General features: G+C 43.5%; 1 protein-coding gene across 1 annotated transcript; it reads right to left on the bottom strand.

The window, feature by feature from the left end:
• Nucleotides 1–2,737: 2,737 nt before the first annotated feature.
• Nucleotides 2,738–12,940, bottom strand: PTGER4 (prostaglandin E receptor 4). Its single transcript, XM_039710022.1, has 2 exons — nucleotides 12,040–12,940; nucleotides 2,738–4,899 (listed from the first exon to the last, which is right to left on the bottom strand). Exons 1-2 carry the CDS (start codon nucleotides 12,868–12,870, stop codon nucleotides 4,306–4,308), a joined length of 1,425 nt encoding a protein of 474 aa, XP_039565956.1. The 5' UTR covers nucleotides 12,871–12,940; the 3' UTR covers nucleotides 2,738–4,305.
• Between the last annotated feature and the right edge of the window lie 2,726 nt (nucleotides 12,941–15,666).

The following is a 15,666-nucleotide window of genomic DNA, read 5'->3' as shown; positions in this document are numbered from 1 at the left end:
AAATCCTTTCCGACATTACCAGAGGGTAAAAAAGGAATAATGATCAGATGACATAACAGTGACTCCTACTTGATAATACCATAAGATACTGGATTTTAAAAGTAGTCATGGAGAGGGATAAAAAGCAAATGGAACAGTTTACTCAGGGTTTAGACATCAAGATCAGAGAGGTAGCACTGGAAACTTGCTTGCCCACACAAGGTAAGTTCCCTCCCAATCCTAAAACCAAGAGAAAGGAAGTAAAATACTAGCATTGAGATGCTATCTTTAATTTGAGTTCACTGAATTGCTGTAAAACTATAATGTTAGGGCTGCGGCACAGGAAAGCAGAAGCATGTGTGCTTGGTTTGTTGGCAGGTTGCAGGAGCTATGTGTTTACTGTTGGTCACTGTCAAGTTAACATGATGTTCCCAGATGTGCTGGAGTCCCTGGGCTGTGGTTTCTCCAGAGGGGCTGGTTCTGGAGCAGGAGGGCTGATGGACACCGGTGACTGCTGGATCCTGCCACGTGTGCTGCCTGGCTTTCAGGGCTGATTTCCTAAGAGCCACAAAGCTGTAAGGGTTGTAAAGGATAAAAGATCAGAGGGAATGATTAGATGAGGGGATCGAGCTACCTTTGGTTTCACAAAGCAAGGGATTCACTGAGTTTCTAGGTCTGTAAAGCTGGCAGGCCTAGAAGAGAGCCTGGAGTGGTAAGGCCTGGTGGTATTTGGTAGCACTAATAGTAAATCTGCCTTAAGTGACCAGGTTTGCTGTTGTGTCTGGCAGCAGAATTAAAACCTCAAAAGCTTCCTGACTTAGGATGTTGGCTGTGCCATTTGAAGCCAGCAGATTACACTGACCCTGTTAGTGCATTGGCACTGGGCCTGTAGCGCCGGTTCGGGTCAGGCAGCATGGGTGTTCCCGACAGCAGGAATGCGTGAGCCTGATTTAAAACAGCCCAAGCCCTCTGACAGTACAACCTATACCCTTAACTGTTCATAAGGCTAACTTACCATGGATCAGAGATTCAAACTAATCTACAGATCTTCACAGAAACCACTGTCTGGTACAGACAGTGGCTCTCATCCTGTCTGTGGTGGGTGGATCCTGCAAGCCCTGCCACAGGACAGGCGCTTACATTGACTTAGGGCTGGGGTTTGGGGTGTGGTTGCAGGGCTGGAGTCTAGCAGTGTCTCTGTAAAGGGCTCAGCAAAGCGGTGATCTGGGATGCATGGGCAGGACAGACTGCTGGACATGAGGAAGGGGGACTGCCAGACACAGCACTAGCAGGGTGGATGGAGTTGGAGAGATACAAGTTTGGTATGATAAATTTTTGAATCAGTACATTTTCTGTGAACACGGATTTTCATCACACACTGGATGGTGATGTGAAAGGCCATTCTGAGGGGATATGGACCTCTGGGGTTTGGGAATATAGATATAGATCAATATAGATATTGATGTGTAAGAAAGGAAACCCTTTTGTACATATGGAAAGTACTCATAATACCTAGCAAGAAAATAACCTTTTAACCTCCGTGTGGCAAATTAGACTCTTCAAACTTGTAGCCTTGCTAAGCTCAGGGAGGTTGCGGAATGTAGTTCAGTAATGCATCTGTGGTCAGCACTGGAGGAAGGTGTGAAACCTGAGACTGTGGGGCAGGTGAACAAGATATCACTACTGTCACACTAAAAAAAGGCACACTTGCCCAGTCCTTCTGCCCATCTGCTCCTGAACACTCATCTGTGTTTGCAGCTAGACAACAGAAGTGCTCCGATTTTGCCTTTGTGCGCTACATGGAGCTGTGGCAGGCGATTCCAGTATTGCTCAGAAGACTTTGTGGGCTGTTTGGGAATCAGGAGTTCATTTCTGAGGGAGTTCATGTTGATAGTGAGTATAGTCCACTACTGACACGTTGTGAATGCTGGGGGCAGGAGGAATTCAGGCTATCCTGTTTGCTAGGGGAAGCTACTTAAGATGGTCTATTCTTCCTTAAAGCTCTTGCAGACCACATGTACTTCTCATCAGTAATGATGACAAGGAGTAATAAAAGCATATTAATGAAATAATTTTTAAAATAGTGAGACCTTGCTTATTTAAATATTTACACACTGTAGATATTCAACTGTCATTGCATAAAGTACCAATAATACTGGTCTGCTGCTGTGGGCCAGCTGCAAAGGTGTGGTCCCATATTGGTACATGTGGTGTTATCTGCCAGTGGCAGTCCCACCTTCCTGCTCTGCCAGGTGCTATTTCCTGCCTTGGGAAGTATGGTGAGTCTGTTCTATTTGTTGGTCACTAGTAAGCAACCGACCATAGTGAGGCGGTTTAATTGCAAGGAATTCAGGCAGATCTTTTATCTGTAGATCTGTATCAAATCTGTAGCTGCAGTAGGAGCTTGGGTAATACTGTTCTCCAGCTTAATTGGTGTGAAGTGGTTGCTGCTGCAAATACTTGTGTAGAGATTTAACCTCACTTTCTATATATATGAAGGCACACAAACTCAACTTCTCCCCTGTCAAAGGAAAATGTCTTTGTTCAAATAAAGGATTTTTGTGGCTCTATGTCAGTGCTCCTGGGGATAGTTTTGAAGACAGCTGCTTCTTGCTGATGGTGATCAGGCTGTGGTGTTTTGGAAACTTGCAGGACAAAGTATGTTTTGGCAGTAGCTGAGTGCAAAGCATTCCAAGATGGGAGGCTTGTTAAGGCAAGGAGTTGGCACTGAATGGCAGACTCATGTAGACATCTGAGATCAAGCAGAACATTTCCATTTAATTGTGATCCCCAAAATTGCTTTGGTCGGTACAACTGCTTAAACATATTAACATAAGGCTCAAGATTTTCATTACAATGTAGCATTCACATGAAAACACTTTAAGCAGCATAACATGCTTTATATTTGACAAAACATCCCCCAAATATCTGTACAGAATTATTCTGATACACAGTATTTCTGGAACAAGATCTAACCCTTACAACATAAAACACAAAACTCCTTTTTGTCAGTGGTTAACAGCTGGTTTTGGTGATGTGTTTGTCATCAAAACTCTAGCAACAAATGCTCTTCAAGGTGTTTAAGACTGCAATATAGGTCTATATAATCTATACTTTAAATGAAGATTCTGCTTCCATGGTTTCATACATTTATTTGATGGAGTATAGATTACACAGTCATAAAATTCTATTTACTATTTAAAGCAAAATGATAAATGTTATGAAACAATACCTTTATTACATCAGTGATGCTTTAACTAAAGTGAATATTAAGACTATTAACCAGGAGTTGAAAGTTTCAGGCCCTGATATTGAAAGCACTTCTATATGTCCTTAACTTTACATGTAAGGAGTCTCCCTGGCAGCAGAGGGACCACACTGATGGGTAATGTTAAGTGTCTGCCTAAGGTGTGCAGACAGCAGGCCAAAGTACTCAGAGAGGTGTGCGTGTGTTACACAGGAAAACATTCTCAGAACATAAATAAAATTGGATTTTTTTAGTATATACATATACTGAAAACTAATATTCTTAACTGGAAAGATGTGTTTTCTTTTTCTCTCTCAGAAAGGCATATATTCCCATTTCACTCAGAAAGTGCTTATGTATCCTCAGCTCAAGAATTATCTCATCAGCTGTGAATCTAGCATGAACAATAAATCTAAACTAAGAATGCCTTATCAGCAGGAAATACTGTGGGAAGAGAAGGCTGGCAATCATTTCTATATACCTTGTATTCATAACAAAACTTCTCATAGAGAAGAATACACTGTTAAATATTTTCAATCCTGATATATATACAATGATAAAAATTCACATTTTCATGCTTTAGTGAGACACTTTAAAATCCTACTGCAGGCAGCTCTCAGAGTGGCTGTGTCCAGTTACTAGCAGCTGCCTCATATTCAGCTCTAGTACCAGAAGCTCAAACTCTTGATAGCTGAGCAGCCACGGGGAAGGAGCAAGAACAATTCTACCAGACTTGGAAAGGGAAAGAAAAAAAGAGAAAAAAAGCAAGTGATGGGGTCTTTCTATTTCCAGAGGCACAGTAGCTCTCCTCTGTCCTACATAAAGACAAGGCAGTTCATGTTTCCAGTCCCATCAGACCTGCTTCGTACCATCTGCAATGCAGGGCCCAAGTGCAATGTCTGTTCCACACAGTCCTCAGTAGTCTAAAGGAAATGTACCCATCACACAGCAAGAGAAAAACAGCCCTTTGAAGCACAGCTGAACCCCTCTTCCCACGAATAGGCAGAACACCTATCTATTGCACCAGTTTTTCCAATGTACCAGGAAGTATCCCCAGGGTTGATGCCTTTCGCGGCTATCTATATGCACTTTTCTGACAAATTCAGTGTCTCTGTGGGGAAGGTGACCTGGAGAGGGCCACTCTTGGGTGCAGAGCTGGCCCCGCCACCAGAGCTGATTTCGCTCACCAGGAAGACGCTCTCGGAGTCGTGTCCCTGTGAGGAGTCCGAGGTGTCGGAGCTCCGCAGTGTCCTTACGGACGTGGTGTCGGAGTGAGCGGAGCTGGCGCTGGGGCCCGGCAGCAGCACGCGGCCCCCGGCGCTGCTCTCGCTCAGCTCCGGAGGGTACAGCAGCGTCTGCGAGGTGCTGCTGATCTCCCTCAGCTCGCGCGAGATGAAGGAGGGCGACTGGCTGGACACGGCAGACGAGGTCCTGCGCCCATCCACGCAGTTGAAGTTGGCCCCCGAGTGCTGCCTCCGAGCCCCTCCAATGCGGCAGAAGAGGCACTTGATCTTCTCGATGGCTTTGCTGAGCACAGTCTTGCGGAGGAGGATGTAGATCCACGGGTCCAAAATGGGGTTCACCGAGGCAATGCGGATAGCTTGCAGGTCAGGGTTTTGCCTGACATCTTCCACTGATCCAGGCCGGTACAGCTGGTTCACAAAGACACGGACCTACCCAAGGGGAAGGGGGAAAAGGAAGACACCATTACATAACTGCTTCAGGATAGAAAAGCTTACACTTCAAAGCAGAGATGTAGATTTACAGATGTAAGCTGTGACAGAAGAGCAGGCTGGCAAAGTTAGGCATCTCAGATTGGCAGCCATGGATTCATTTATGGAAATAGCAAATTAAAACCAGATGAAAATTGTAACACCTTTGTTACATGTAGAAAAAGACGGGCTTTTTCTCTCCCTTACGCCTCATATTTAATCCCTGAACCTCCAAATTTTGGCTGGCATCTTTACAATTTCCCAGGAACAAAGACGCAGACCCATATTCTGCTTCCTTGGTATACCTTAGGTCTCATGCAACCTGCAAAGAGGTAACTGACTGGGGAGACCTGACCAGTTCCTCTAGGAGTAATTATTTAGAAATGAACTGAAACACATACGATAATCCAAGTACACAAGACTCTGTAGGCAAGTCCTGAGTTGTCGATTCCCAAGTTTAGAAATGTATTTTCCTGGCACCTGTCCTTACTGGAACTGTTTATATAACCACAAGTGTTTGCTTGCTGCAGCATGGTTTAGAAAAACAGAAATGTAAAAAAAGAAAAGGAGGAAAAAACCCCTCAAAAGACAGGTCACCCAGCAAGGAGATTTTTAACAGGCCAAAATAATGAGATTATTTCAGCACTGGACTAGGGTACTCTTTTCTCCCATACTGCCAGCATTTTGGTTTTACTTACAAAAATACTGATAAAGTAGTCAAGACTTTGAGATGTTGATGGGTGAGGCACCTATTTAATTAGTGAGTCTAGTTTATCATGCACTGATTTTAAAACTGAAGGGCCCTGTCTTCTACATAGAAATGTATTCTTCAGCTCACTCTGCTAGTTTCTTCTTCAGCTAGTCTTTCTCCATGTTTAGAAGCCACTTTTGTAAATGCTGCTGTAAGGCAAGTCCACAATGGCATCACAGGAGCTTGTTGTGTTGATTAGTTTCAAATAGCTCTTCTCCATTTTAGCAAGACCTAAGCAGTGTCCAGTTAGAGAAAGGCTTAGGAAAGCTACAGAGAAGTGAATAATGGAAGATTCTATTTTCTTCAGGTAAGTCAAAATAGATCCCTTAATTATATTTTTATCTGATACAGTAAAAATCTAGTAGCAAAATTACCAGGTTTTTAGTATCTTATCCTTGGCTCCTGAAATTAACCCAGGCCTGCCTAGCTAGGAGGTTACAGTCACTGAGGCAAGCAAAAATTGAAATAAATGAGCCAAATTAGGATAGCTTTCACAAGTAATTTTTTTACAAAAATTTTACAATTTTTCCTCCATGTGCAGCCATCCAGGTCTGGTGGAAAATTTCACAATTCTTGAGAAATTTTCTTGCAGGAGGGCAATGTGGTGGCATTCAGCCTTGCCAGTATTCAGAGATGGAATATTCTCCAAAGCTATCAGTAGTAAACTTAGAATAATGCAGAGTCCCTCTGTGCCTACAGTCTCTCTCAAATGGACTGTCAAACTGATGATTGAGTGTATTTCCTTTCTCAGTAGTTTTCTCTAGGTTTATGGGTAACCTAGTGAACTCAAGATATGGGAAAATATTGAATTTAAAAAGCAATATAGTGATGCCAATTTTATCCACAGTTACTCTTCTAATGATTTATAACACTGCCGATGTCTTTCTGACTACTAATTTCTTGGCCTTATCTATCTGTTAGGCCAAACATGCCATTCAGGTGCTTCAAAGAGTATTCCTATGCTGATGAACTTATTTTTATGGCTTTTGAAAAAAATTTTGTTAAGAAACTTTCCTCCTTTTTTAAACACTTGACTTTATTTTAAACTATTTCAGACGTAATTTTATTTTTCATTATTAATTTTATTTATAACTAATTTCATTACGATTTTATTTATAAGATCGTAATTTTATTATTTACGACTTTGACTGTTTGATCTGTAAGCAGCTTTCCCTATTTATGCTGTGAATAAAGGATGTGTAAATAAATTATTGATAAATAAGTTGTTGCTCCCAGGCAACACCGCTAGATGGCGCGGCTGCCCCGTGGCGGGTGTGGATCTTTGAAAAATATTTTGTGTATATGTATAATGTGAATATATGTATGAAGGGCATGTGTACATATGCTCAATATGTATGTGCTTATGTGTATAATGTGTGCACACATACAATAGGTGTGTGTACATGTGTGCAATGTGTATGTGTGTACGTGTATAAATGTAGATATGTGTAATATGTGTGTATATGCCTAATGCGTATAACAAATCCACCCGGACCACACAAAAAACAGAAGACACACTCTGAAGACAGCTGAACAAAAACACAGTTCAGTTCAGCTTGGAGACCTAGCTTACATTTTTTTTTAAAACTCAGAGCTATAGTTACACGTCAGTGATTTAATAGTCGGATTGTTCTTTTGATAAGCAGCACGTGAAATTGAGGTACCTATTCAACCTCTTTCTGCTACCTGGCAGACTTTATGGAAAGACAAAAATGTCTCCCAGTGTTCACTCTGTAGCTGAAAAGGATGGCTGAATTATTGCTAATGGCACAGAACAGCTTGTTTTGTGCTATCTCTGCATGCTGTATTTCCTTTTGACAGCTACGCAGCATGTGGAGGTTAACGATTCACAGAGTGGACGTAGTCAGTGAAAACTCTGATTGTACAAAACTGTTTCTACTTCCCAGAAGAGTCTCATAGACAATGAATTCCCCAGAATGTCATATGCATTTATCAGTTCAGACCTACTGTTGTCTTACATTTTTACTCTATTGTGATTAATGTATCTGTGTAGGACCACACGTTCTATCCTCCTTTACTTACTGGTGAAACAACATTTAGTAAAGGATCACTTAAAATTACAGCAAGAGATGTACCCTCTTTTGGCTACAAGTCCTCTGCTGCAGAAGGTAACACGATAAAAGGTATTGCCTGTCATCTTCTAAGCAAGTGCCAAGTAAGCGGAATGCGCTGCTAAATAAATTTGCTTGGATTTGTGCAATTTGAAATCCTAATTAAAAAAGGAAGCAAACTAGAACAATTCAGATCTCTAAAAAATAGGGTACATTAGGTTTGCAGCTGTATAATCCAGACAACATATCTTAAGAGTACTAGCAGTTTATTTGCAATTAAGAAATATGCAGCTCGAAGGTACATCAAGTTTATGCTCCAGACAGGCACTTGTAGGATCAGAGTCCTTGTGCTGTTTGAGCTTTTCCTTTTTACTAACTACAGATGCAAGTCACAATTTCTAATCCTATGAAGCACTATAAAGTGACTTTTATAGTCACAGTCACACTTGTAATTGTTTCCACAGCTTCCACCTGCCCTCAAAATCTCCCCACATGCTGATATGAATTAAAAAAACATATGGTATTAAGCAGGAACAAGTTTTGCAGCTCCACAAGCCAATAACCTTTGCTCTTCAAGGTCTTACTGTCCGCTTGGTGACTATGCCACTGCCAAAAAATCATGCCTGACACCTTCCAGTTGGTCATGGACAGTCCCTGATACTGAAAAGTTGACACCACCCAAGCCAAGCAAATTAGATCACTTAAACATCAAGTTAGAAAATCCAAATAATTTAATGCAATCAACAAGATGTACACCCCAAAACATTACATTTTATTTTTCATATCACCATAATTTAACAATAATGTTCAGTGGTTAGAATGAGAAGAAGATCACACACTTGAAAATGTTAAGAGTATTTGACAGACTGCTGGAGTGAATTCCAGACTTTGAGTAGTGTGTGTCTATTTACTCTTGAAACAGCTTGGTGTTTTCAGAAAGGCCAGATAAAACTTTCTGCTCTGTTCTTGACAAAATCTCTCCTAATATAACTCATTCCCTACATTTTACACTACGCAATTCTAATTTCTAAAAAGCTCAAAATAGTTTAAGAAATGACATAAGCTGTGTGGAATCAAGACACAAATCAGCACATAAGTTATGTGCTTTTCTTACTTAATTTTTAAACTCTTGTCATATTCATGTCTTTCACATCCTCTTCTGCACATTGAGAACACACCAGTTTATATGAAGTTTCCTTCACAAATCTATTTTTCATTCATCTTTTTTTCCTTGATCTATTTGATCAGTCTTCTCTCAAGTTCATTCAGCATTTTGGATAACTCCCATAATTTTGTTACAGCACTTATTACTTTAAACTTTTGCAGATTTTATGAATAACCACTAAAACTCTAAACTACCCTATGTGTAAATCATATGCTGAAGCATCTCATTATTAAAACCTGCTGTTTAATATTACAGGTCTTGAAATTTTTTTCTGTCAAACCACAATAAGTGGCTCCTGTTGGATTGACTCCATCTGTTATCCTACTATCTTGAGAAAGTGTTTGCTCTAAAATGTTAGAGGTTTATGTGTCTCTTTCAGAAGTTGCTTTTCTTTGACTTACTTGATGGTTTATTGAGCTGAAATCATCAGTGGGAAGTCAGCTCATCAAAAGAACACTTAAGTCACAAAGCACCCTCTGAGCCTGCTTGGTGTATCTGAATCATGCTGGCACCACTTTTATGGTTCTTGATGACTGCCAGGCTGACCTGAGGACTCCTTAAAACTCCTCCGAGTCATGAAAATGTAAGTCTATTAGTATATATTAGTCTATTAGTCTATATTAGTTATCAACCTACTTCGCCTAGTGGCTCTGTCTAGGGATTTATACTATAAAGGTGTCACTTCTCTGAGTTTCCCCATTCTTAACCTCAGTGTCCGTGCATCCAGAGGGCTCAACACAGCAGCATACCTGGCAGTTCATCATGGCACAAAGCAGCAGAAGTGGCTGTAGCTTTATTCTCTCAGAGGGAGGCAAAAGACTTAAAAAAGCTACTTAACAATGAGGAAATTTAACCACACTGGACACTGTAATGATGTGTATATATGTGGTTATTTGGGTTTGTTTTTTTAGAAAAAACTTCCTTTTATTTTTAGTCAACCATCTAAATGAAGTGAGAGTTTCCTACGTCATTTTAGATAGAGAAAACATATGCTGCTTTACCAGGTAAAAGCTAACTTACGTGCACATTCCCAAGGTAACACTCTGCCTTTGTACGAAGTGAAATCAAGGTCTGGGAGAGCTATACAACTTTATCACCTGCACCTTCACATACTTCTGCTATATACAAGTTTTTCACTAGCTACTGTTTAAATAATAAACCTTTTGCCCCACCCAGGTTCATTAATTTTAACTCTCAACAATCCAGTTCACTTTCTGGTAAACCCTCCCCTTTTGATTCCTTGTCCCTCCTTCCTTTTCCTAAAGTATTATTAAAAGACTGTCCAGGTGCAAATGGATATAAACTATTTAATTTTGCCTTTCACATTCAGACTTCTCAGCACTCCTCTAGCTGCTTTGCTACAGGATAAGGCTTGGCTTGTTTTCTGAAGCTACTTAAATCCATCACATCATGACACTATATTTAATTCAGAGAACTCATTCTCTGCATTTACTAAGCACCTCTTTTGAAAATGCAATATTGTTCTCTTGTGAAGTAGCTGTTTTGATGCTAGATTAATCAAAGTAAGTACTGTCACCCACCAGTACTGTTGGGGTTTTGGCCACCTGATGCATCCCAGTGCAGCGAGTCAGCTTACCCCTGCTGTTCCTGGAGCTGGACTGCAGGGCAGGCTGGCACAGTTCCTCTGTCTAAGGCATGTGCTCCTCCCGGGGACACCGTGTGTGCAGCTCAGGCAGCACCTCTCAGCCTCCTTTGGGTGTCAGGCAATGAACACACGGCACCATGCTCACTCACACCTTGCCACCACAGCAAGTGACAATGCTGAAGGAGAGGAGATGGCCTTTGGTAATGGCCAGGACCCTGGTGCTGCAGCACAGCCACACTCACCGTCTCCTGTTTGTCAGGAATGTGGCAGCTCTGACCACCCCTTGCCATTACAGCTCCTCTGAGCAGGGGGACAAACTTGCTGACACCTGAGTCTTATTCACAGGCACTTCTCCCACCTTCCTTACAGTGACAGACACTGCTCTGCATCTCCTGCTGGCCAGCTCTTTTGACATACAAGGCACCCCCTCTCTATGACAGAGGGATCACCCTAATGACAAGAAGCCTCCTTAAAACAGTCCTTCTTAAAACACCTTCTGTCTGATAGCCACTGCTTTAGTCCCTACACTGTGTTTTGTAAGATGGCAAATAAGGCAAGCCAACTATTTGTTTAATGTCTCTGAGCCAGTGTAGGACAGGATTTTTGACAAGCTTTATTATGGCTGTTGGCAAGGAAGAACTCTGCCTCTAGCTGGTGGATTTGGATTTTTTTGTCTTTCCTGAAGATATGGTGGAGGAATAGAAAAAAATGGATCCTGTGTGTTCAATTTAATAACACTGATTGTGTCAGCCTTTTCAGAAAATGAGCAAACAGTTAGTTGTAACGTTGTTTGACATTTCAGCATGATCTCAAGGTTTATGTGGGCCAGATTCCTCCAACTCTCATTTTCACTGAGCAACACACCAACAGGTGGTTCCACTGAGTTCACTCCTCCCACTGTGTGGGGAACTCCTGCAAGGATGCCTGGCATCTACCCCAGAGATGGTGCATGAATCCCTGAGGAATGGAAGCTCAGCTTAGGTTTTGGTTATGAAAAACTCTGTATGTTGCTAGTGCCAAGTGATCACAACTCTGTCCTCCTTTTGCAAGATTCCTCAGGGAATCTTGCACCCTACAGCAACACCATGCACATTTTGAAAACACACCAAGCAGCCAGAAAAGCAGGCCAGCCCCAAGCCTCACTTATCACAAATTAATTTTGCACGTGAACTTTAAAGTGCTTTCAGCACTCAAGATTTTACTATGTGGATTCCAGCTGAACAATTATTCAGATTTTTGGCAGTCCATTTTAATCAAGTAAAGGACTCCAAGACTTGGGATAAGCAGGTTTCTTTTTGTGTAAATGTAAATGTACTCGAGTTTCTCTTATCACGCATGTATGCTAGCAGCCACTGAGTTATTGCAACAATTTGTGACACCAGCTACAGGTGCCACAAATAAGCACCTATTCCAACAGGAATCTCTTTGACAAACACAGACTAGGAGAAGAAAATATTCTGCAGTAAAGGGTGATGGAACAGAAGAGAGGTTACATGATGTTACTCACCACCAGAGGAATGGAGCAGATGACCACGACCAGGGAAGTGGCAATGAGCAGAATAACCATCTGGATTTCTGCTCCAGCCATCCGACGGAAGCTCCGGCGTCTGCGAAAGTCAGATAAACGGCTGGAGGTGGTGTCTGTCCCCAAGGACGTGCGCCGCATGAACTGGCGGTGCATGCGAATGAGGGCCACGCACACCAGGATGTTGCAGATCACAGTCACCAGGATCAGGAAGGAGCTGAATCCCGCGTACATGTAGGAATATGCTGCATGGGTGGACACATTTGTTCGCCAGTCTATGAAACACCAAGTGTAAGGGTACTGCAAAGTAGATTTGCCGAGCCCCATGCTGGGGAGAGCGCAGAACAGCACGTTGGAAGCGTAGATGGCAAAGAGTGTGAGCCCTGCCAGCTTCTTGTCTACGTAATGGTTGTAGAAATAGGCATGGTTGATGGCCAGGTACCTCTCTATAGACATGGCACAGATAATGCTGAGGCCAGAGAGACCAAAGAAGAGGAGGATGAAGGAGCTGTACTCACACAGTGCAGCTCCTCCTGGCCATTGGTTCTGCAGGTAAGTGGCAATTGTGACCGGACTCACCAGGCAGGTCCCCAAGAGATCTGTGACCGCCAGTCCACAGACCAGCGTGTAGAAAGTGGTCTCCTTCTGCTCCTTCCTGGACTTGCAGAGCACCACGATGGCTATGAGGTTGCCCACCACGCCGAAGATGAACATGACAGTGGGGATGGTGGGGGGCTTCCCGCCTTCGGCGCCGCTGGCGGTCCCGTTGGCGGAGCCGTTCGCAAGTGGCATGGTGGTGGGGTCGAATGACATGATACCCACGCTGCAGCTGGCGAGCTGGGAGACGGCAAGATCGGTTCCGAAAAGGAAAAGCCGAGGAAGGGAGGGGAGAGGGTTGTATAGTGCGAAAGTAAAAATTCAAATTCGCGAGAAGTTATTAAAAAAAAAAAAAAAAGAAAAAAAAAGAAAAAAAAGAAAAAAGTGGTGCGTTTCAGTTAAAGAAAGAAAGGAAAAAATGTCCTAAAATGAGGCCGAACCGGGGTGCCGTCCGTCAACCACCGACCGCAGCCGAGGGAGCCGGGGCTGCCTCTTCCTGCCGCAGCGCTCCGCGCCCAGCCCGGAGGGGGATCGGGGCGGCCCAAGCGGAGCCGAGCGGAGCCGCCTCACGCCTCTCGCACCGACGCCGGGGAAGGCTCAGCGGGGCGCTGGGGCGGCGGCTCCAGGTGCCCTCGGGGCGGCGTGAGAAGGTGCCGGAGCGCGGTGGCCGCGGCTCATCCCCCGCCGCCGACCGGCGCTGCGCTGCGCTGTGCTGTGCCGAGCGGTGCGGGCCGTGCGGGGCGCGGGCACCGTCTCAGCTCCCGCGGCGCTCCGCTCCTCGGGGGCGGGCGGCGGCAGCGCGGGCTGCTCGCACCGCGGGCTGCTGGCACCGCGAGGGCCGCGGCGCTGGACGACGTTTGCCGCGGAGCTGGGCTGTCGCTTGCCCGGCCCGCCGTGCTCCAGCGAAGCCGCCGGGGAGCGGTCCCGCTGTCCGTGTGCCGGGCCCGGCCCGTGGCTCCGCCGGGCCGCGCAGCGCGCAGAGGGGCGCGGGTGCGACGGGGACACCGCGCAGGACGGCCGGCGGGCGATGCTCCGGCATCGGGGCGGCGTGTCCCGCTGCCGAGGGGAAGATCTGTGCTGCCTGTTTCTGTTAGTGTGGGTACCGAGCGCAGGAAGCGTGTGTGCGCGTTCAAGGCATGCCTTTGTATGTCTGTTCCGAGAATTTGTTCGGTCTTGACTGTGAGACGGTCGTGGTGATTGGGAAATAGGGTTACACTTGGTGGCTAAGCCCTGCGATTATAGTCAGTCTTATCAGGGCTGATGGAAGGAGGGCAGTCACTGTGTGCAGTGCCTGTGCGCAGCTTTCACCCGAGCGGTGATGGTGGTGATGTAGTCTCTAGTCCAAAAATGTCCACACAAGACCTACAGCCACAAGTATGTCCGTAGGAGTTTCTGTGCTAGTGACCTGTGCTATCGCTTCTGGCTCAGGGATGAAGCTTCACACTGACATGCTGGATTTGACACCTGCTGGTCTATTGCCCTTGTACACTTGGTGACATTAGTTGCTACAAAGAACACAAAACCTCCATCCCAAAACATGACATTAGTATCCTTTGAAGAATCTCTTCTCTCGTGTAAAGGCAAAATGTATTATGAAAGTCTATTATTTGTCAGTCTTATCATCTTCCATCTCTTTTATTTCCTTTAAGCCTATGAAAATTATGCCTGTGGACTTGCTATCAGTAAAGTCATGATAACATCATAATATGCTGATGACAAAAGTACTGACAGAACAAAATACATGAGGACAAGTTTGTACTATGGGAAAGAGAACTAGGAGTTTCAGTTTTCAGTGCTATATGGGCAGACATGAAGAAAAAAAGCTGCTTTTTATTTGATCAGCTTTTTATTTAGTGTTGTTATATAACATCTTTGAAAACTAAATTGCAGTTTTAGAAAAAACCTTGATTTTTACTTATTACATATAGGGATAAATAGACTATAGCAGTGGTAGTGATCTGATCTGTTCAGAGAAAACAAACAGTACTCTTCCTTTTCCTGGTATTGGTGGCTCTTTATTTTTTACAAAATTAGAAAGTCATTCTGTCACGAGCACATGGGTACAGGTGGGAGTAGAGGTTGACCAGTTACATTTGCCTATCAGAAGCAAATTAGAAGCACTTCAAAGGAATTTCCAAAGTAAATGCAGCACAAAGGTTGTTTTTGCTTTCAAACAATTTTCTGACTGTTGCAGGGAAGCTGACCCAGGTGCAGAGCAAGCTCTGAATTCAGGAGGTGTAATTGCACGTGCTTTCTCAACAGTCCCTTTTTCATACACCAGGATTTTGGAGCACTGGTATTAGCACTGGGATTCATTTAACACATGTGCAGCAATATTTACCAGCATGGAAAAAGAACTTCCTTGCTTCCCTGAAGCAGTGCAAAACTTTTTCATGACTAAAGGCAAAGGAAATTATTTTTGTTTCTTTGTTGGTGCCTTTTTTTCACTTATTTTTCTCATCTTCACATCCCATCTTATGAGGTATTTTGCCCACCTCATAACAGATGGTGTGTCTTAACAAGGCTCAGTCTACAGCAGAGGTTGCCCCGGCCCTTCTGTGTGTGTGTGTTTACATGAATGTGGATGTGAAAGAGTGAATGCTATATTTTTTTTTCTATAAGGTCTGCCTTAAAATGGATACACCTGAAGAACTAACTAAAAAGTGAGGAAAGTCAGGAAAATCAATGAGGAAACAACATTAAAAAAAAAACCAACAAAAAACCAAAAAAAACCCCCACCCCAGGTAACTTTACAAAAAAGTATAGCTTTGAGTGCAAAGCTATTCAATTTTGTGAAATACTGTTAGTTTTTTAATTAGAGAATAGGATAGAAATCAGTCACACAATTGTGGGATGGGTTTCTGGGTATGTGAGCTTGCTGTGTCTACCCATTGTCTAGCTTTCAGAGTTATTAGAGAAATACAGTAACTTTTGGGAGTTTCCCACTGAACTAATGGTTTTGATATATGGAACTCCTAGTCAAGATGAAAAGCATAATCACGTGAAATCCTT

This window comes from Passer montanus, unplaced genomic scaffold (genome assembly GCF_014805655.1).
Source record: "Passer montanus isolate IOZ18808 unplaced genomic scaffold, ASM1480565v1 scaffold22, whole genome shotgun sequence".
NCBI classification, from domain to species: Eukaryota; Metazoa; Chordata; class Aves; order Passeriformes; family Passeridae; genus Passer; species Passer montanus.
This window is presented reverse-complemented; position numbering and strand designations above follow the sequence as displayed.